We start from the raw sequence: 23,763 nt of genomic DNA on the forward strand, positions 1-23,763 counted from the left end.
GCCCGTCTCAGTACTTCTGCCTTTACTTCTGCAGCTCCTCTGAGTCTCAGTGTGCTTTTCTCTCTCCTTCTAGTTATAGAATTTCCACTCAGCCAGCCTTCCTGTGGTTCTGGACGATGTCCGTTTTGTCTTTTAGTTGTAGTTTTGAAGTGGTTGTACGAGGCAGCAAATTCAGGTGTTTACCTATGCCGCCATCTTGGTTTCTCTCTCCCTTTGAGTCTTGTAGAGAAATACATCTAACCAGAAACTGATCGATTATTGCTTTTTCCCCATTATTTGTCATTCCTCTGTCTCCTTCACGAAATGTTCTGTATCAGAGAGTAAGGGAGAGTTTGAAGCTTTTTATGGATATTATGTATGAGCATGGATGAGTATCTAACTGGTTTTTCAATAAGGTGAGCATCTAAACTAACATGATTTTCTTAGGCTGAGCAGGAATGTTTCTTTTAAAAATATTTTTATTGATTTCAAAGAGAAAGGGAGAGACAGAGAGATAGAAACATCAATGATGAGAGAGAATCATTGATCAGTGGCCTCCACCCCTTACTGGGGATTGAGCCCGCAATCTGGGCATGTGTCCTTGAGCGGAATCAAACCTGGGACCCTTCAGTCCACAGGCTGATGCTCTACCCACTGAGCCAAACCAACTAGGGCAGGGATGTTTCCTAATGCACTGGCATAGCAGCCGCAATCTAATTGATGTTGAATGCCTCTATGGTCATACTTTGGAAATTCAGTTCCTTAGAGCTTTTCTGGATTCATGGTGCTTTGTGTTTTTATTCTAACAGCTGCTTATTTGCATAAACTGTTAAAGACACTTCCCTACTATCACTGGGATATTTATCCCTCTAGCTTCTGGGATATTTTTTTCTTGCTCTTATAGATTCTATAACAAATATCATCTATAATATCTTTTCTTTCAACAAAAGTTCTGCCCAGCTGAAATCTCACTATCTTCTCTCCACTACACAACAAAACTGAGCTTTGTACCATATTACCTTGGCATATCAATAATTTCATTAATCTCCAGGACTTTCCTGAATTTCTCTTAGTTTCTTTACAGATCTTCCCCTGGGATTTAGATACTGTAAAGTAATTATCAATTCCATTTACTTTATTTAACAAATAAATATTGGGTACCTATTACGTTGCAGGCATCAGGTTACCTGTTTGAGCTACAGAGTAGAAGAGCTCACACTTGGTTTTATGGCTAGAAACTTGATTCAGTGGTTCTTAACTAACACCTCCAGGACTGTATTGAAAAGAGGAACCCCCTCCTATGCCTATTAAATGCTCCCGGGAGAATGCAACTAATTAGGAAAGCAATCCAGGTTACTGAGGTGATAACAAAAAAAAGGGGGGGGGGAGAGTTCAAAGCAAATAAATTGGGAGAAATAGTGAATCCAAAGACACTAGGGAAGAAGCATACTTTAAAGGTTGGATTTTTTTTTTTTAGGACAATATAAGGTTTCATTTTGTTATGTGTGTAAATAATCAAGAACAATTTAAATGAAAATAATAGGAAACTGCATATTTAATTATTTTTAAATTAACATATTTATCACAGCATTAATGTTCTGTGTGGATATGATTCTTTTATAGCATTTCCTTCCATCAAAAAATGTTGAGGGAGAGTATTATCTCTTAGTGAAGTTTTCGTAAGTAACGTGAGGTTTTTAGATGTGGGGTCACAGAGAGCAGGAGGCAATTTTTTCTTTGCGTTTTGTTGAAGTTTGAAGACGTAATTCTGGTTCTAAAGGTGCAAGGAATTGACTGAGCCATCGCTCCCCCTGCTCCATATTGTCTGAAGGAGGACACCCCAGTCTCCTTTTGAGTTTTCTGAAAATAAAAGGAAGGAGGCAAAGGGTATTAAGAGTGAAGGGTTTCCTAGGGGTTAAACCTGGGTGCTTAAGAATATCCGCGAACCCTCCAGCTTTTACTCACTTCAGTAGCTCCTGTAAAATACTGTAGAATGTAGATGTTCCCCAAAATAAGAGGGCTAGGGCAGAGAGGCTCGTCCGGGAGACGTGGGATAGCGCGCAGGTTGGGGCAGCCTCCAGGTCTAGAGCGGAAGGTGCGTGCATTCTGCAGGTGCCGGGATTGTGGTCTCGCACCGCCCCGACTCCTGAGAGGGCGGGAACCGCGGCGTAGCAGAGTATAGGACTTGGCTTCTGAAGCAGAGCCAGAATGTATTCCAAACAGCAGGCGTCGGTCCTGGCGAGTGCCCACATCTGGCTCGGGGGAGGGGAAATAGCTTTTGTAAAAATTGCAGGGAGAAGAGCCCCTCGTTTGGGACGCTAGAAGGCTGGTCCGGCTTGGCTCTTTCCGACTGTTTTCCCGTGATTGCTTCCCTAACTTGTCCATCATTCCAACATACTATTTCAATTGGTTGTGCCATCTGCCACTCGGTTCCGCCGCGCTGACCCCCATTGGGCCCCCGCCGGACGAGGCCCCGCCCCAGGAGCTGGGCACCAACACTAGGGCACCGAGGAGTGAGAGCACGGTGCTTGCTCTGAGCTGGGGGAGGCGGTGGCGGACCGGGAGGAGGAGGAGGAGCGGGGCCAGCAGGAGGCGGCGGCGGCGGCGACCGGGCTGGAGTGATGGTGCAGGTGCCCGGGTTCGGCGCGGAGCTGCCCCGCTGAGGGGCGCCTAGTCCGGGGTCCGCAGCGCCGCGGCGTCTCTCCCGGGGGCGGCGGGCGGGCGGGAAGATGCTGAGCAGGTTGATGAGCGGCAGCAGCAGGAGCCTGGAGCGCGAGTACAGCTGCACCGTGCGGCTGCTGGACGACAGCGAGTACACCTGCACCATCCAGGTCAGTGCCGCGCCGCCCCGCCCGCGGGACCCCTTCATCCCCTGTGTCTGCCCAACTTGGCCCTTTCCTTTGGCCGCTGCCCGGAGTCGCCCCAGACCCCAGCGCTTTGTCCGCCCCTGGCTACGGAGGACGGCCCCGTTGCAGGGCGCCTCCTCCGGAGCCCCTGTCCGTGGCCAGGCACTGGGCGTTTTGCGCCGCTGCGGGGCGAGTCACCGCGTTCCGGATCCCCAACTCGTTCCCTGCTCTTTCCCGGGGTAAGGGCGCTTCATCCTGGCTTCTGGAGCCAGCCCGGGTAGGGGGCATCTTACGCGGGCGTCCGGAGGAAGGCGGGCCGGGCTGGAGGCTCCTTCCCTGGCCGCCCCGTCGAGGGGGGTGGGGGGCGCAGGCTTTGGCTCTCTGGCCCAGCAAGGACGGCTAGCAGGCTTTTCTTATCTCCCCTTGGTTGGAAGGATAATGGTATATGTCATAATCTCCCCCCGCCTTCCCCAGCATTTGTGAGTCAGAGCTCTCTGAAGGTAGAACTGAACGCGCAGCCCAGGCATAGTGGCCTATTGAAGGCAACCCAGCCAGCCCTCTGAGTGTTAAAGATCTAGGCCCCCTTCCGCCGTTCGCTCCCCAAATCTTATTCTGTTGGGCAGTTCTGGGGGGCGTGAGGTGAAGATTTAGCAACAAGTCCCAGCGATTTCAGGGTTGACAGTGGCAAGAAAGAATCGGTGACTTACAAAAAAAAGGCCAACAATAAGATAATGCTGCACAGCATTTTCCCAGAACCTGGTATTTTTGAAGGGCTTTTTACTACCTCTGGCTTAATGTTCCTTCACTACTGCTGTGTGGCACGTCATGAGTAGTAGTCTTCCCCAGGAACGCGGTCACAGTCCTCTCTCCTCCTTTATAAAGTCAGAGATAGAAAACACTGACAATGCTCCGGTGTTTAGTTCAGCAGCTGGGTGGATCCTGCGCTCACTGCCGGAAAACTGCTCTTTCTGGAGAAGCAAATTGAGTTGAACCCGCAGGGGTCTCACCTGATCCCTATATCAGCAAGAAATCAGAGGGCTTCTCGCCTCAGATGTGGCAGACAAAAACTGTCGGCCCAGGTCCTACTCTCTTTGTCTCCCTGCCTACCCCCTCGGTCCCTATTTATTTATTTATTATTTATTTATTTATTTATTTATTTGCTGACAATGCTCAATAGCGGAAAATAGCGGTGTGTGAGAAAGACGCTGGGTAGTGTATGAGAGCAGCTGCCTCTGCTGACTCCGTGCTCAGCTCTGCCTTCTCTCCACTCCACTCCCCCCGCCTCCCAAACCAGCTCTGGGCATAAGGGATGACTGCTGCCAAAGATCCGGGAGGGCAGAGAAAAAGAACAAAATCTCTTTCTAAGGTCACTTAAATACAGATTAAGCAACCATAAAGATTCTAGCCATCAAGTGAAAGGATTATTGTAGTTGAATATGATAGAGATGTTATGTATTATTTCCTTACTGAATAAGTGGCATGCTACTTTTTGTTTCTATTGTATCTTTATGTCATGTACAGTTTTTTGTTTTTTTTAGTGGGGGAGGAGAAAATATTGAGTTGACATTTTCACCATTTGAATACATTGTCTAGAGCTTTTTAAGTATTTATCCTTTTGTTTTAAAATTTAAGGCTTTACACAACAGCATATTAAGAGCAGTGCAAGATTAAGACTTCATGACTCCTAAAAATACTTTCGGGGTATACATACGGTGAAATAAAATTCCCAGGACAGGTCATTAACTTTTGCCAAGGTGTAGAGTAAAAATGAAACACAATTCATGCCTTCACTCCACTAGTGATAATCTTGTGGTTTTAAGGTATCACAATAAGGCAATTGGTTATTTTTCCCAGTTAGTAGAACCTTTAAAGTTGTGGGTAGTTTTCATTACTATTGAAAAAATACTGTTTTTAAGTTAAGCAGAACTTTTTGGATTTATGCTTACTATATGGTTGTGTTTATTTATTATAATTTAATGTTATAGAAATTTAGGAAAATTAAAAATACAATTTTAAAAATTAAGCTTGGTATAACATGACCATACTGTAATGTGTCCACTGTCTAGACATGTTAATGATTGTGCATGGTGATTCTTGCATAAAATCTAAAAGACACAGGAATTCTAAAGTATATATAATATGGTTATTTTGGGGCACCACTATTGTGAATTGCTTTTGCTTTTAACTATGTGAGGAAATGTAAGAAAAGACAGTATTTTATGTGAAATTAACATTTTGTTTATATAGCTTGTCTGAGCATTCAGAGACTCAGCTTTTCTTAGCAACTTTTCCCCTTGTGCATTTCTGTGTGTGTGTTTGTGTGCTTATTTGTAAAATACTGGGTACAGGGGTTTTAAAATCAAAATTGAAAGAAACTGTGAGCTACTTATTAGGTTAAAGCAATATTCCCAACATTTTAGGAATTGCAGTACCGTATATTTTTTAAAAATTTGGTGACAATTTGAACTTCTTTTCCTTATAGTATTGTATGCCATATTTTTATTTAAATAAGTTATTTATTTCAGAGCTTCTTGAGATAATTAGACACCACTTAGGGTATTACAAAAGCAGAGTTGCAATAGCCACATTTGGTACATTTCAGTTGTAGGAAATTCTGTCAAAAGTATTGGTCTAGCTAGCCTTTAACATTGCAGCAGTTATACTGATCTGGCATTTAGGATGTGATTATTAAGGTGATGAAAATGCCTTATGGCCTCTCAATGAAGGTTGCCACATTTATCAAACTATTCTTTTATTCTTTCTGATATGCAAATGTATTTGTAGACCATGAGAAATGAAAGTACACATACATAGTAAGGTTGTAGTGTAATTGCTCCCCTGTTGAAGAACATTGTTAACAGCTCCCTGCCAGTTTTGAAGGTCATTGTCTCATAAATGCAGATCTGGTCCATATTTTTCACACATCTGTTTCATTTTATTCATATCTATATTTATTTACCACATTTACTGCCTTACTTTGTTATTTTACTTGGTAGAAAAATAGGAAAAGTAAAAAAGCTACCTAATATCTTTGAATGCAATATACCAAATGGAGTAATTTTAAAGCTTAGGCATATGATATCGTAAGGAATAGACTTTTAACTACCTTTGAGATTATAATAGTTTATAAAATATTAAGAATATTTGTTGCATAAGTGCTAGTAGAAATATGTATTAGAAAATACATATTTTCAAGTCAGAAATATTAATCCCTTTTGTGATTATTGAAAAGTAGAGTTACCCTATAAAAGAATTTGATTTTACTGGAACTTATTCAAATAACTAGTGATTAAACAGCTAGGTTAAATTGGTTTTTGCAGTTAATGAGGTACTACCATTAATAAAAATGTGTGTGTGCAGAGACAGTTCTATAATGAAATTAAGGTTTGGGTTTGATGTGGCTCAGCCACTTACTAACTGTGGCTCAGCCACTTAGTAACTGTACCCTTACCCTTAGTAAGGGAGGCAATATTAGGGGAGAGAGCAGATGTATTGAGCCCTGTATTTGTCAGGTATTCTACCTGTGTTATATTATCTCATGTACCTCACAACATTATACCCATTGTACTAGCTGAAGAAAATGGGATTGTGGATTTGTGGGAGAGCCGATGTTTGTTGAATGGCTAATCCTGTACGAGGCTCTCTGCTATACGCTTCATTCATTTGAGAGGTAGGTGGTATTATCCTCATTTTATAAATGAAAGACAGGCCCAGGTGAAGGGACTTGCTCAAAGCTACCAGGTGGCTGATTCTTTTGTCTCTAAATCCCATCTTTTCCCCTTTATCCATTCTCCCTAGGTCACTTCACCTGTCTATACCTTAATTTCCTCATCTATAAAACGGGAATATTAATACTTATTTCACAGTAAAGAGAAAATTAGTTAGAAATATTACAAATAACAGGAAAATTTAAACAGAGTAATATACTATACTTACACTGGGCCTTATTCTATGCAAATAAAAAAATAGAGTTGAGAAATGTTTTACTTAAGCTGTAAGTTCCCTTAAGAGGACTACTGATAAATCTCAATGAAATTGTAAAATCCAAAGCTGGGATGATTGGAATCTTTATTAGAACTGTTCTTTAAATTTTAAGTGTTCATCTTTGCTTTCCTTCTATCCTACCAAGTCTTTGGCTTTAGAGGGGCACTTATTGCCTGGGCCGTGATTTGTCTTTTCTAAGAACTTCAGTTTCATATCTGGTCAGTGGAGTCCTTGGTTTCATTGTATTTTCGTGAATTTTAAAAAATATTTTATTTTAAAAGTAATTATGCTGTCTCAGGATCTCTGTTACAATAATAAGCAAGACTAATTCTTAAAACTAAGATAGTTCCAGAATTAGCCCTCTAGAATCCTAACATCCCTTGTATTCTGTTTCTTAATTTGTGTATTTAAACATTTATTACAGAAAATGAATGCAAATCATCCTTTTTCACACAGAAGGTACATTCTAGATGTCTATTTTTGCTCTGATTCTTTTTGTGTTTGAAAAAGTACTGTTTAAGGCAGCATCAATGGCATCTAAAAGAAACCTAGAAGCATTCACCACATCAGGTTTTACTCAATGGTATTTGTATTAATTTGCATTCTATAAATGCTTGGAATGAATATGCTAGATGAGGCTATTCAACATAGTGTAAAATAGAAGAGCATGTGGTTTTTGATTCTTGTTTTTGCTACATTGTCCAGAGACTCTTTATCATGTCTGTGCTATCATTAATATGACACACACAAAAATGTTTGCCAAAATGAAATCAGACAACCTAAAGACAAAAACTAGTCATTTTTATTATTTATTTGGTTTATGGATAGGTATTAAAATGTATAACTCACAATCAGAAGAAGCAAAGCATTAGTTTTAGAAGGGATTTGCCAGTGATATAACAACTACTATATTAAAATATTTTTAATTACTTTTAGAACTTTATTTTCATATAGATTGTACTTTAGAACTTATAAAGAAGAGAGTCAAGAGAAAACTGTAAATCTTAAGCCCTAAGAATTATAGTACCTATTTCAGTGCTTTACATAGTTATAGTTCAATAAATATTTGTTTTGATTTGTTTGTGCTACATGATTGCTGTGTTAACTTCAACACTAAAATTTCTTATGCCTGAAAACAATAAACATTTCCAACAACTGTACAACCCTTTTTATAGTTTCAACTCATCCATTTCTAAACCATTTTGCAACTCCTCTCCCTGGTGAGAGGTACAGTATGTAAATATGATATTTTATGGAGCCTTTGAGGTCTCTGATAACTTTCTGCAGTTATCTTTTGTTGAATGAGTGGAGCTCCAGTCTAAAGCTTCTATAATTTTTAAATTAATCTCTTAGGATTTCAAGCTTTTCAGGTTCCTCCTCTCCACCTTTGCAGGTTTAGAAGGCTTAGGTCAAATGGACACTGTAGTGCAGTGCTCCATGGAGCATTAGGTCTGGCAGAATTAAGATACTGAGTATAGGGATTACCCAGTCACAGAAACCTCCTTGACTCCTTTCCCCTAAGTCAGTATCACATAAAATGACCTCACAGCCTCATTTTCTAACATTTTGCCCCAACAGGAAGTGAACCATGTTTCCCAACCTATTTCTAATTATGTCTATTTTAAGCTGACTTCATTTTCTCTCTGACAGTCTCATCTGTAACGTTCTGTCTGACTCTGCGCACCCTGTTTCGTGGAGCAGCCTCTTGGAGGTCACTCTTCTTCAGCTGTGCCTCGCCAGAGCTTGTCCAACAGATGTGAATATAATGGAGGATTGGCAACAACCTTACAGCTTCTCTCACTACATGGTGCTTAGGGAGAAGGGTGCTGTTCTCCTAGAGGTCAGGTGGCAGTTCTTTTTTTTTTTTTTTTTTTTTTTAATATATTTTTATTGATTTTTTACAGAGAGGAAGGGAGAAGGATAGAGAGTTAGAAACATCGATGAGAGAGAAACATCGATCAGCTGCCTCCTGCACACCTCCTACCGGGGATGTGCCCGCAACCAAGGTACATGCCCTCGACTGGAATCGAACCCCGGACCTTTCAGTCCGCAGGCCGACGCTCTATCCACTGAGCCAAACCGGTCAGGGCCAGGTGGCAGTTCTTATCCCTCTGTTCTCTACCTTTTAACCTTTGGGGCTCAGGCCAACCGCCTTAATGGTTTTCTCATGCAGCTGAGAAACACAAAGAGTACCAAAGCATGGGATGGGTTAAAGCGGTGGTTTCTCGAAGTATGGTTTGTGGATGATCAACATCAGTTTCACCTGGTTATTTGTTAGAAGTGCATAACACCTTGTCATGTCCTTCGTAGCTGGGTCTTCCATTCCTTTAAGTTGGCAATACAACTTTTTGAACTTCTACAAACATTTTAAATATAGGTAGAGCCAAAGATAGACTAGGGAGAACAGTTTCTGTGGGAGGCCAGCTTCTAGATTTAAATTATGGACCTCTTGCCTCCCAAGACCACCTTGTGATCCTCATTGTTGTTGTCAACATTTTAAACAAGATAGGGCCCTTGCATTGGTCTTTCACCAATTGTAATTGCTATACTATTTCTAAGAATGGTGTTTTGCCTTTGTGGTCTTTCCAACTTAATTGTATAACATCCTGGATTTGGAAGGCAGGAACTTGTAACAACTCTTAGGTTCAAATGCTCCAGGCTTTTGCGTGCTAACGTCAAACTAGACACAACTTGTGTGAAATAAGTCCTCTAAGGAGATCCTTCCGTGCCATGCTCATACAGGCAAAATAATTAGGCCACATGCTTGGCAACTACTGAGTTTGTGTACAATAGCTCCATTCACTTGTCTACAGAAAACACCCCTTTGACAGTGATTATAGCTTTTATTCCCCCTCCTCTACTTCTGACTCCCTGCATAACCATGACCTCATCTGCTGTCCATATTTAGAAACACTAGACCACTCCAGAAATGCTCTAGGATTCATTCCTATATATTAAGGATTGTTTCAAAGCCTCAGACAATCACTGCTTACCAAGGGAAACCATTCAAGATCAGGACCAAACCTAGCTATTATGTCTTATTAGAGCCATCTTATTGTGTCACAACTCAGGGGCCCTTTTCCTTTTGTAGAAATTGTGAACCTTGTTAAAAGCAAGAGAGATGGGTTAAAGCAGTGGCTTCTCAAAGTATGGATTGTGGATGATCAGCATCAGTTTCACCTGGGTACTTGTTAAATACAAATTCTTGGCCCTACTGCAGACCTAATAAATCAGATAGTGCAATTGCACCAAGGTAGATTCAGATATCAGTCTTAATTCTGTGGCTGCAGCAACTACATGTGAATTTTATTTCCAGGAGACCTCATCCCTGGCATCAGTTTACTTATCTGACCAAAACGAGGGTATCAAATTCCAACATTTAACTGATGTGATAGAGCTCGGCAATCTGTTTTAGGAAGTCTCTCAGGTGAGTCTTATGTTTGCTGTGGTTTGAGAATCACTACTAATGGGTTATACAGAGATTTAGTAGACACAGTTGATGAGTCTTGCTGATTGACTGAATATAAAAGATGCGAAGGAGAAGCCAAGAGTCAATCTCACATTTTTTAACTTTTTATTTTCTTCGCAATGGCCTTAACGGATTCTCTACCCTTGTAAGGTAAAAATTAGGTTATTTTGCAGATAATGCATAACTATCTTCAAGTGGGCAGGATTCTAAACATTCTATAGTGGGTCATAATTCCAATTTGATGCTCTTATTTTTGTGTTCCCTGACCTAAAAATAATATGATTATTTTATATTTGTATATTGATTTTCAAGAAAATTTTTAGAATTTAAAGCACGGAAGGATTAGGAAGGAGTAAAGGTGCCTAAGGGCTGAGGGACTGCAAACATGTGAATTGCAAACTGTAAAACATCCTGGAATTCAGGGCTGTGACAAGGCGATAGGCTATGGCGGTGCAAATGTGGGGGACTCAAAATTAACAGATATTTCTCAAAGGAGTTGTGATTTGAACTAGGTCATGAAAGAGTTCCAAAGCAGAAAATGGGTTATGGGGGGTGGGGGTGGGGTGGGGTGGGTAAAGGGCATTCCAGGCTGACAAAATAGCAGGTTCCTTCTAGGTAGAAAAGCTAAAAATGTAAAGCCAAATATACTTAGTCTACTATGTTTATCTGACTTACGCTGGTACAGTTGAGGCAAACAAGAGAAATCTACTTGTCTACAAGGAAAAATTGCTGTCAGCAAATTTCAATCGTTCTTGACGTGTTCAGAGGAGTCAATCTAAACGAAAAATAAACGCATTTGGCGTTAGGTTAAATCTAATCCCAAAACTGTATAACACAGATTAAGATTCTTCACAAAGCAATTGCACCAAGGTAGATTCAGATATCAGTCTTAATTCTGTGGCTGCAGCAACTACATGTGAATTTTATTTCCAGGAGACCTCATCCCTGGCATCAGTTTACTTATCTGACCAAAACGAGGGTATCAAATTCCAACATTTAACTGATGTTTGAAAATCCTTTAACTGATACATTGCCACCTAAACGGTTAGCAACTATGACCCATGGGTCCCTAAAAGGCATACTTAGCATTTCTGTTCCCAAACCTAAGTAGCCACCAAGAATAGCTTTGCTAGAAGACGAAGGAGTGCAGCTTTAGATTCCCCAGTGAGCCCAGGTCTGCCAGCTTCCAAGTTCCCAGCCCTACACAGGGTGCACTTTTTAGCCCTCAAAACAATGCCAGGCTAGAGCTTTGGGAATGGGAGCCTCTAAGAAAGCACTATTTGGCATTTGGGCAATCAGTGTTCGGCAGAAAGCCAATGCTAATAGGTTATTTTGCTCTGGAAAAGGAAAAAAAGAAGGGATAGTCTAAAGACTGATGAATAGGGGAATGACTGACAATATGGGCACTCCACTTTGTTGGAGAGATTAAGGAGGCTTGCTGTGAAATGGTATTATGAGAGCCAGATAAATTAGCACAGGCCCACAGGCCCAAGACCTAAAAGAAATAGTGGCACATCAGAACAGCATGCCCCAGGGCACACTCACATGTCTGGCCACTTCCATTGAATTTGTAGTAGGAAAAAGCCAATCACTGTGAACCCTAACAGTCTGGTATTGCATCCAGGCATCCATAGACAGGCAAATTATCCTTTGCCTCCACACAGGTGCAGAGCCTGCTTTCTCTATAGCTTGATTTAACTCAAGAGCCTGGACCCCAGCCTTATTTTGAGGACACCTGAGTGGACGAGTTGGCTTTAGGAGTCCCAAAGGATTCCAAAAGCTCTAGGCAGGATGTGTCAGTAAGAATCTGCTTGGCACGAGTCAAGCAGACAAGAACATTGATCACAACACAAGGAGGCAGAATTAATCACGTCATCTAAGGCTCTCAAGTACTACGAGGGGTAATTTAGGCTGGAGGAGGCATCCAGCCTACCCTCTTCTCAGGTTTTTCCCTTTAGAAAAACCCAAAAGTTCCCCCTGAGTTATGGAATTGGAAGGTTGTGGATCAGAAAGACTCTATGGACTGGCAATGATGCCTGGGATGTTACAAGGCATAATGAGCCTGCAGTTTCACAGTACACACTCATCTGTACAACAGAAGATCTCATCAGCTCTTTGGGAGCCCACTCAGAAGAAATTTGGCTGTTGAAAGATAAAAGTCTGATCAAAACATAAGGTAGTTCCAGCACTACAGTGCAACTTCTTCAATCTATGCCAAGCTTTAGATGTCAATGCATGTGAAATAGGCTTTTAAAAAAATGGAATGGAAGTTTGCTTGGTGTCGTTGCAGGATATAAAGATACTGAACCAACTATTGCAGTGTCAGATTTCATAAGCAGCATAGCTTATATGAAAAAAAATCAACACTGTCTTTGCTTATTTTCAAATACACTTTGGGTAATTTAATAAGCATGTTTTAAATGAATAGCCACAGATCAGCTGGAATGGCTCGGTGGTAGAGAGTCGACTTACGAATCAGGAAGTCACAGTTAGATTTCTGGTCAGGGCACATGCCTGGGTTGCAGGCTGGATCCTCAGTGTGGGGCGTGCAGGAGGCAGCCAATCAATGACTCTCATCATTGATATTTCTATCTATGTCTCCCTCTCTGAAATAAATAAAAATATATTAGAAAAGAAAGTGACAAGTGGATAAACTTTACTTCCCAGATTCCACAATTTTATTTCATACCATCTTTTCTGACACAATAGCTCTTCTATTTCTTATTATCGCCTTTGTTTTATGCTAACTTATACTTTGGGCCACTCATTTAATACAGTCTTTTATCACAATTTCTGATCGCCATTACTACTAAGCTATACCTTTGCTTATTGGCACATTCTTTGTGTGGTGGTTACACCTTTTATGATGGTGGTGGTGGAAGGTGTTTAAAAGTATTCAAGCATAACATATTTAAATATACATTAAAACAATGTGATACATGACCTTTACTTTTAACACAAGTGTTGTGTATTTTAATTAATTGGAGCTTAAGGTAATACAAACATCTAAATAAATTGACATCTTGGGTCTGGACTGAGATTAATTTTCAGTATGTTCAGAATTTCCTGTTAACTTTTTTGCAATTATTTCATAATGGATGAATAGACCTAATGAGGCTCTATGTCTCCGTGACTTCAGGTATGACACTTAGGGATTGAGTGGACATGGTGACTGCTCATGGCCAGGAAAGTCTATTCCGGGCAGCTGAAATTAGTGAAATTTGAGGGAGATTGAAATAATTGGCTGAGGGGAGACACTAAAGATCAAAATCAGAGAAACATTTGGGATGGAGCAAGATGAGCCTTAAGCAGAAATACCTGGTTGGATCTGGAGGGAGAATCTGGATTGGGGATAATGAAAGGGTGTTGGAGATCAATTTTTCTATTGTTGCAGCTGTGTGTGATAGTAGAGGCTTAATGGTTTAACTTTGAAGTATCTCTCTGGACTTGCCCCCCATGTGGGAGTGATACTTAAAATATTCAACTATCAATGAGTCACCGTGAATACCTCACTCACCAAGACTGCTAGAGTGCACTGGAGCTGGGTCTGGGGCCCTCTGCTGGGTCAGACATGATTGAACGTGGAATTCTGGAGGTTGAGGGTGGTTCTAGGGAAGAGAGGAGGAGCCTCTCAGAGCAGTGGCTATTTGTAGAGAAATATTTCAATATTTTAATGACCAGCAGGATTTTATTGGAGCATGACAAAGCTGAATCCACTCACTCCGTCAGGCTTCTTCTGTTAGGTAGGATGAAATGGGAACTTGCAAGAAGTTACAAGTGCCCAGGTGTTTTTGAGGCATGATAGGGATCACAGTGAATTCAGTCTTCCTCTTCTACTGCAGCCTCAGTGGTGACAGGCATCAGAGCCTCCTGCATTGCCCCCCCTGGCTCTCATTTATGCTAGCCAGATATGGGGTTCAAATGGTCTGGTTTTACCCCCCTGTGGAGCAGTGAGCCCATTCCTACCTTTCACATGCTTCCAAAATGCAACTCTGACATTTCTTTTTAAAATCCTTAAAGCTTTCCCATTGCCTACTGAATAATAGTCTTTTAGCTTTGTTTCCTATCATCCTGCATATGCATTTTCTCTTGCTGCAGGAATCACCAGTCTCTCATCAAATCACCTCCTTATTCCAGGGTGGACTCCCTCCCCAGTGTTGCTGGGCAGTGCCTTGTGGATCTTATTATAGCACTTTCCATACTAAAATGTAAATATTTAAGTACACATCTACCTCTCTGTAGACAGTGAACTGTTTGAAAGGCAGAGCTGAAATCTTTGTACCATTAGTAGCTAAGGTCTTAGCTGGGGCTTAACAAAGGTTGATTGTAGATGTGCATGAATGAAAGTGTTACCTCTGATAAAGAGGATTATTAATAATGCAAATGTAAAGTTACCTCTGATTTGAGCTAAACAGATTTTTAAAGATGAACACATCAGTCCTGGCCTGCGTTTCTCAGTGGTTAGAGTGTCCCCCTCACCCACCAAAAAGTTCGATTCCCAGTCAAGGGCATGTACCTGGGTTGCAGATTTAATCCCATTTGCTCATGTGGGTGGCATCCAATTGATGTTTCTCTCTCTTTCTCTCGTACGCTCCCCCCTCCCCCCTATTCCCTTCCACTCTCTCTAAAAATCAGTTGAAAAAAATATGCTTGGGTGAGGATTAACAACAACAGCAGCAACAAAAAAAACCCCAAACAGATAAACAAAATGAATACATCAGATTTTCTGGTCTTTAGAATTACATTATTGTGACTTTAAAAGGTGGTTGTGCAAGTCTAGGAATATATTAAAAACCACTGAATTGCCCACGTTAAAGTGGTAATTTTATGATGTGAATTATATTTTAACTAGAGGCTCGGTGCACGGGTAGGGTCCCTCTGGGTGGCCTGCAGGGATCCGGCCGAAACCCGCAGTCCAATGCCGCCTGCATCTTCTACCTGCTGCTCCCGCTTATCCCGGCCCCACTGTGCCTGGCGTGGGCTCGCGCCCAGTCAGTCCCGATTGGAAGAAGCTGCCACAGCAGCACTCGCCAGCCATGAGCCCTGTGCTTGGCGCCCTCCCAAGGGGAGTGGCCTGCAGGATTGGGTTGAAACTGGCTCTCCGACATCCCCTGAGGGGTCCCAGATTGTGAGAGGGCACAGGCCAGGCTGAGGGACCCCACTGGTGCACGATCAGGTCCAGGTCGGGGAGGGACTGCGGGAGGGCTCCAAGGTGTGTCCAGCCCATCTCCCTCAGTCCCCATCGGCGGGACCCCAGCAGCAAACTAACCTACCAGTCGGAGCATCTGCCCCCTGGTGGTCAGTGCACGTCATAGCAACTGGTTGACCAGTTGACTGTCTGCCCCCTGGTGGTCAGTACACATCATAGCGAGTGGTTGAGCAGCCTTAGCATATCATTAGCATATTATACTTTGATTGGTTGTTCAGTTCTGCCATTTGGTCTATTTGCATATTACACTTTTATTATATAGGATTTACACATCAGTTTCTTGGTTTTGATAATGTACTAGCTATAATAATAAAAGGGACGCTAATTAGACCGGCCATCTTCCGGATGTCCTTTCTGACGAAGCCAGGGCTGGAGGGAAGCCAGCCTGGGTCCCAAGTGCCTGCGGGCAGCCCCGGGGGGAAGCGAGCTGGGGTCCCGGGTGCTGGAAGAAGGAAGGCCTACTCTTGCATGAATTTTCGCGCATCGGGCCTCTAGTAGTTTTATAAGATGTTACCATAAGGGGAAACTGGGGGAAGGATACATGAGACATGTTTATACTAGTTTTACAATTTCTTGTGAGTCTGTAATTATAATATAATAAACAGTTTTTATTTATTATTTTTTGATAATAAAACCATCATGAATTTATTTGTACTTAGCACAGTTTCAAAATATATAAAACATTAACTGACAAAATTATAGGGAGAAAAATGACAAGTCCATTACCACAGTGAGAGATACTATCAGAAGCTGAGGAATTAGGCAGGATATTTGAGTAATAAATTAATAACCTTGATCTGCCATTTAAATAGAATCCTGCATTTAATAAATGCACAATGCTGATTATTTTCAATTACACATGGAACATTTACAAAAACTGACCAACTGCCAGGTCAGAAAGGTAGTCTCAACAAATTTCCAACAATTGCTAACATTTAGAACGCATCCTCTAACCATAATGTAGGTAGTTAAGTTAGAAGATAATAAAAGAAAATGTTCTTAAAAAGTACTTGTTTGAGAAACTTAAGATGCAGTCCTAAATTAATCAGGAATTAAAAAGGAAATAACCATGAAAATCACAAAATTAACAATGATGAAAGTACTACATATCAAAATGTACAACATGCGTTTAAAGTGATACTAACATGTAATTTTATTTTTTAAAATAATAAACAGTTTTTAAAAGGTGATTAGTTTTCCTGAGCAAATATGTTTATTATTTTTAGTTAGGATTTATGGTTCAGAGTGACTGAAGTTTTTTCACTTGATTAGGATCCAGTTACTTTCAATATTATGTAGGATTATTTATAAGTAGATAAGTTTTGATATATGATGCTTGAAAATAAAGTCAGTTATAGTCTAGTAAAAAGATAAGGGTTTAGAAATGATATTTCAGTAGCCTGTTTTTGCCTACTTATTATTCTTTGTTCCTCTCCTTAATGTTTCTCTGACATAATTACAATGAAAATGAATGTACAGCTACATAACATGGTGCCATTATTGTGTTTTAGAGTTATTTGATATAATGTAAATATTACATATTTTAATTGTAATATGTATTAATTGATCCATTAAAATTTTATTGAGTACTTAATGTGTTTTTGACCCTGTGATAAACACTTTTATGCACTCTTTTATTTAATCCTACCCATTTGATAGAAAATATCATTGTCCCTCATTACAGATGAGTACAATGAGGCTTAGAGATGTTAAATAACTTGCCTAATATCTCACAGCTAGCCAGTGGGAGAGCTGGGATTCTGTATGACCTTCTTTCTTACTGTTCTGTGATGCAGCAGGCAGTGTAGTGCAATGGAAAAAAACACTGATTTGTGGGAGTTGAGAGACCTGTATGAAAAGCTCACCTCTCTGATGAATTAACTTTGAAGCCTTGAGCAGGTAACAACTTCTCAGATGCCACTTAACCTCTCATCTGTAAAATGAGACTCAAATAGGAGACCTCCTCCACTCGCTTTTAGCACAAACATTCTATAGTTCACAAGAAATTCGTCCACAGCACAATAGTGTTTTTCTTGGTGTTTCCATTGTAAAGAATAGTCTTTAAAAATGCAAACATTCCTTTTAAAGATAGGATGTTAATGGAAGAGCTTGGTGACTGTTTCAGTCTGTGCTCTGGCCCCTAATTTTGCAGAACACAAAATACAGTTTTATCTACTCATTCAACACAGATCAGATGCTGGAGGATTGAGTCATGATAATCAAAATTATAGAGTTTTTTTTTTTGTAATCCAGAATCTCAGTTTATTATATTGGGGTAGTGAATACTAGTTTCTGTCATTGTAGGCACTTCTTTTAGGATCAGAGACTTTGGAAAACCAAATTTGTTTTGGAAGACAAAGGGAATCAAATGGTATTGAGGGATATTCTTCTATGTTATGTAAAAGCCTATAAGCTATCTCTGTCCAATAGTAGAGTTCTATTCATTATGTATCTACCAGAATCAGTTTTTCCTCTCTCCCTGAATAGTAATTACTAAATGCTGATAAAGTCTTCTCTTTAGCTTTTCCCCTACTTCATGCAGATCATTGTATATACATTAATAATACAGCTTTACTTTTTCTTTTTTTAAGGTATATCACAGTCTAGAGGATATACTCTGCTTTTATTAGACTTGGGTGTTTCAACAACAACAAAAAAGCTCAAGACCCTATTTTATGGTAAATGCCATTTTCTCCCCTAAGTTAGCGTGTTACAGAAAACCAGAGAAGAACCAAGCAATACTTAGAGAGATGGAGTTACATTTATTACGTGCGGGTCCAGAGAAAAATGTATCTCAAATTTTGGGCCCCAACATGGAGGAACTTTCCCTATTTATATGTTTTTACCTTCTTTGTCTCCCAAATATGGGGTGTTTTCAGCCCCCTTTGCAAGTTCTTAAAGAACCCCTAGCAGTGGTTGGCAAACTCATTAGTCAACAGAGCCAAATATCAACAGTACAACGATTGAAATTTCTTTTGAGAGCCAAATTTTTTAAACTTCTAACGCCACTTCTTCAAAATAGACTCGCCCAGGCCGTGGTATTTTGTGGAAGAGCCACACTCAAGGGGCCAAAGAGCCACATGTAGCTCGTGAGCCGCAGTTTGCCGACCACTGTCTAGGGCAGTGGTTCTCAACCTTTCTAATGCCGCAACCCTTTAATACAGTTCCTCAAGTTGTGGTGACCCCAACCATAGAATTATTTTCGTTGCTACTTCATAACTGTAATTTTGCTACTGTTATGAATCATAATGTAAATATCTGTGTTTTCTGATGGTCTTAGGCGACCCTGCTAGCGGTTCTCAACCTGTGGGTCGTGACCCTAACCCTAACCCTAAGAGCACCGGAAAACACAGATGTTCACATTACAATTCATTAACAGTAGCAAAATTACAGTTATGAAGTAGCAACGAAAATAATTTTATGGTTGGGAGTCACCACAACATGAGGAACTGTATTAAAGGGTCGCGGCATTAGAAAGGTTGAGAACCACTGTGCTAGGGCCTTGAGACCGCAACTAAAGGCTTGGCCCGGTGCCAGCATTGATAATTTCATCCAGGGAAGGTTTAATGGCCTCTCCGAAGTGGGAGTAGTCTTATTTTCCTTATTATTTAAGCAAGCAAGCATTTACAGAAGCCAAATAGCAGGGTTAAAATTTCAAACAGCAGTTTTAATATAAGATGGATGCTTCATTCCCCACTGGTTTTATGTACATGAGTCAAATCATTGACTCTTAGTCATTGTCAGGGAGGGAGTTATATTTATCCCTGAGGACTATAATCTTAATTTTCTGCCTAATAAAGTTAGTGGGCCTGCTTATAAGATAAGGTCCCAGAATGAGGGCCAGGAGTAATCTTTAGAGAGTCCAAAGAGTCCTGGACTCTCAATTTTGCCTGGGCTGTCTTAAGCCAGGTGTGATGAAGCCACGTTGGGATTCCGTTGACCTTGACTGCCGTGGAGGTGGTCCTTTCCAGGTAGGAGTCAGTCCTTGGGTGGCAAATTTCTTTACCCAAACAGAGTCACCAGGGTGGAAGGGATGAACTGGATCAGAAGTTGGTACAGGCAGAGCATCTTGGACATGTTTCTGGATTGCTTCCTGGGTAGACTGTAAAGCCTGTAAGAACTTGAGTAAAGACTGGTTATGGATTTCAGCTTTTTAGATTGGGTAGGTCAGGGTCTGGAAGAGGCACTAGAATCTGTAGAGGCCCCACTGGTTTTAGGGCAGCCTCCTGGGCCGCTTCATCTGTGGTCCAGTTCCCTCTTGTTTCTGTGGAGTCTCCTTACCTTGTAAATAGCACTATGTACATGAGCCGTTGTAAATGCGTACCTGCTATCAGTATAAGTTGTTATTGGTTTTTCTTTTGTCCACTGGAGAGCCTGAAACTGGGTGACTCGAGTGTTTGACATCCAGCACTTCAGTGTGTTTCAGAGTAAAGCCTCGACCTCATGTGGGGCAGTTAGGATTAGTTCCTGCCCTAGGGTTAACTTATTTGCTTTTCAATAAGCATAGCTGTGGCTGCTACCACCCAGAGGCAAGTAGGTCACCCAAATGCAAAGGGGTCAAGTCTTTTGGACAAATAGGCTATTGGCCTTTTCTAGGGGCTGAGACTTTGAGTGAGTACCTCTTTGGCTATGCCCCTTGTCTTAAATACTTAGTTACATCTGGTATTGCTAGTTGGCCCATCGTCCTTGCTCTGCTCATGTCTGTCTAACTGCCTAATATATTATCTCAAGGATCCTGGCTCTGAATTATTTTAGGGAAAATGGACGTTGAATTTCTTCTGTAGCTGCTTTGTGCTGAGGAGGGACGGAGTTTTCTCTCAGAGCCAAGAGATCCTTGCTGTCTGTCAGAGGGACGATGAGGCCTGGGCACAGAAGGAGGTGGGCTTGTGACCTGGCAGAGACAAACTGTAACAAATGGTCCGATGGAAGGGAAAGAAAACATTTCAGTTTTAATAATCTCTACTGAAATAGAATTTTTCTCCTCAAAATTACCTGTTTATCAAAAGAGCCAGATCAAGAGCAATTTATCTATTGTACTCAATTTGGCCTGATTGTTTGCATAAACACAACAAGAATGGTAACGGACTATCTTTGCTGGAATTTCATGATTGAATCTTAGTGTGCCCCGTAGGGCCAGGAAGCCAAGCCATCCAGCTGCCATCCGGCCTGTCTGTAGTATCTGCTGAGTTAGGTGAATCCCTCACCTGCAGCGACTCCACCTGGGCCCACGCCCTAGGTTTTAAGGCCCATCTCAGTAGCCCTCCTACTCATCGCAGCCTAGAGTGCTTGGGGGTTCCACAGGGACGCAGAGGCATCCTTATTGCTCCCCTTCTACTCTGACCAACCACCAGTGATGGTAAGGCATGGGCCTGACGCTCCAGCACCAGCCATTTTCAGGGCTCCCAAGCAGGATGCCAGGCTTTTCCTTGGCACTCTTATTGGCTTCAAGTCTTCAGAGTTCAGACAGGGCTCTTTAAAAGATGATACTCCTGCCGAAAACCGGTTTGGCTCAGCGGATAGAGCGTCGGCCTGCGGACTGAAGGGTCCCAGGTTCGATTCCGGTCAAGGGCATGTACCTTGGTTGCGGGCACATCCCCAGTAGGAGGTGTGCAGGAGGCAGCTGATCGATGTTTCTCTCTCATCGATGTTTCTAGCTCTCTATCCCTCTCCCTTCCTCTCTGTAAAATATCAATAAAATATATTTAAAAAAAAAAAAAGATGACACTCCAGTCAAAGTTTTCAGTTATTAAAACCACTATTAGAAACCGGTCTTATTGAATTTACGTGAAGAAATGTATTGCCATGATTTATTTATTAAGAATTGCCAAATTTTGGAGGAATTATATAAGGAGAAAAAATACTGACCTGTTTTAAGATCTTCCGATTTTCCTTGTTAGTCCTTTTCATGGACTCTTTAAAGTAATCTGTCTTCAAATGGCAAGAAGAAATTCAAAATGTATCTATATTCAAATAGACAATTACAGCTGTCCCTGTAGTAGGGTTCCCCTACTTAACTTGTCCTTAAAATTTCATATGGTCTCTGGGAGGGGTGACATGCCTTCTCAGAAAGGACTAAGGGAGCTTTATTCCTTTACAGGGTCTCACATGTCACAGGACCTCACAGGGTCTGTAATTCCTGTAACAAAGGGCTGGTACTCATCACTTCCCTCTGTTCTAAACAGGCCTCCCCCAGTTTCCTAAAGTTGAGGTTTGTGCCACCCCTGACATGGGCATGGTTACACAGGCCTGTAAGACAGTAACACTGGCACTGCAGCGACTTCTGACAGCTAAGTCTTCTGCTACTAAACATGACACATGGTAGGGCTATACAAATATCTTAGGGAGGTGACTACAGTCTATTCTTGACCTTCCCACACAAAGCAAAATTGTCCTTGTCTTTCTGGAGTCATGTCCATGAAGATACAGGTATCATCTAAGTCTACTTATACAGTTTTCTGCAGGCCACTGTCAGGGCTGTGCATGGTGGCCAGTTCTTTCTAGCCACAAACACAACCTGTCTAATTTCCCTAAAATTTATTCTGGCACGGGAGAAAGTTGTTTTGCTGTAAACAGGCAGATTAACCCCTACATAACTGGGCTTAGACATCTGCCTAGAAAGCCATAATTTATAAGTTTAACATGCGGCCTTAGGTCCTTCCAACCCAACAGGGTCTCTGCCATCCCTCAGTCAGACTCCTCCTCTCTTGGAGAATCTTAAAGTCCTGAAGGCTCCCCGGTCCAGCCTTTCCTTTGCCCTTTTTGTTAACCCTGTTTACTAGTTACGGGGCCCTGCCATAAGCTGGCAGTCCAAAACAGCCAGAGTTGCAGTTAGAAACAGCTCTGCATGTTGCAAAGTGCTTCTGTGGCAGTGGCTTGGGTATTAGGCCACTTGTCTTCCTGCCAGTCCTCTTTGTGGCAGAGCAGCGACCAGGCCTCTCCCAAGGGAGTGCACTGGAAGGGGATCTCAGCCCCTCCTCTTCCAGCAGCAACAGGTACTGAACCCTTTCAGTACATTTGCAAACAGGGAGCTTTCGGTAGCTCTCTCTGCTGCTTTCACAGATCCCGGGCTTGCTGCTCTATTCCTGGGGCTGCAGGAAGGCTAGTAGCAGTCACTGGCTTCTGGTTTAACTGTTGTAGCTAGCAAGCCAAAGGCCTAAGTCTTGTATTGCTTGTTGTAAAATGCTCATTACTCACTGGGCAGCAGCGGGGCAGCTCTAGTGTCAGGTAAAGGTCTGCTGTCCCCCGTTTTTTCTCGCTGCTGCGGCTTCTTCAAGGGCCACTGCAGGCAGCTTGGGCATCCAATCCCCCCCTCCCCCCAACTCCCTTCTTTCACCTGGCTCTCGGGGGCTGAGTCTGCCTAGCAACCGGTTTTAAATCACCAGGGCAGCTGTGGACTTCAGCTCCATTTCTCCTCTGTTTGGCTCCTGGAAGTTTAGTTCTTTTAATGTATTAGAATTCTTTATTCTTAGAAACCTCAATCCTTTAATGATTACCAAAAGTGAACAGTCAGCATTTTTAGATTAATATTTATGAATTTCAAGTATATTGTATCAGTCTAATTTAGTGTTGGAAGGGTTAAAAAGAATAAAAGAGAAATATTAATTATGCTTGCAGAAAACTTGCGACCTTGAATCTAGTGAAGTTTTGATAAGACACCTGGATCAGACCCCTACGCCAGCAGAGCGGTCTGCAGCCAGTAAAAATCAACAAAAACCTATCTCTCCCTGCTTCATAATTAACTACCGACATGCCCCCGCTTTCTGCATTAACCATTTACTCTGTCCTGAAACAAGGCAAATGGTCTGAGATCCTGTATATTTAGGTTTTTTACATGTAAGGATACTTTTTTCTTTCTGTAACCATTGTTTTCCCTCATAGATTTTTCCTCTTACTCTAAGCCTAGAGGATCTTAAATCCTCCTCCTTTACCACTCTTGATTTCTCCAACCATCCCTGTCCCCCACCAAGTCCAGTTGCTTGTCTCCCTTTCCTACTGTGAGTCAGAGGAAGACAATTCCTACAGAGGGGAGAAATAGAAACAGTGGGAGTTTCAGAGAAAACTACAGACTACCACTGTAGTAGTCCTCCCTCCCGGAAGCTGGGATCCGACCTGTGGAGAAAAATGACTCTTAGTCGGCCTGGAAAGATAGTGGATGAGGATAAGGGTGTGTAGGGAGATTTCTTGCAGACTGAAAGCCTGGAGGGCCTCCTGAAAGAAAAGATCTTTAATCCAGGTACAGATGCTATCAGAATCAGGGTGAGGGAGGAAGGGAAAGA

General features: G+C 41.7%; 1 protein-coding gene across 5 annotated transcripts in view; it reads left to right on the forward strand.

Annotated features, from left to right (window-relative positions):
• The first annotated feature begins 2,494 nt into the window (after positions 1–2,494).
• FRMD5 (FERM domain containing 5) overlaps positions 2,495–23,763 on the forward strand; it is a 310,436-nt gene continuing 289,167 nt past the window's right edge. For all 5 annotated transcript variants that reach the window (XM_080674440.1, XM_080674436.1, XM_080674438.1 and 2 more), the window contains exon 1: positions 2,495–2,810. In XM_080674440.1, coding sequence (XP_080530566.1) covers positions 2,709–2,810 — 102 coding nt within the window. In that variant the 5' untranslated portion in view covers positions 2,495–2,708. The remainder of the gene's footprint in view (positions 2,811–23,763) is intronic.

This window comes from Plecotus auritus, assembly GCF_963455305.1.
Source record: "Plecotus auritus genome assembly, chromosome: 1".
Lineage (NCBI taxonomy): Eukaryota > Metazoa > Chordata > Mammalia > Chiroptera > Vespertilionidae > Plecotus > Plecotus auritus.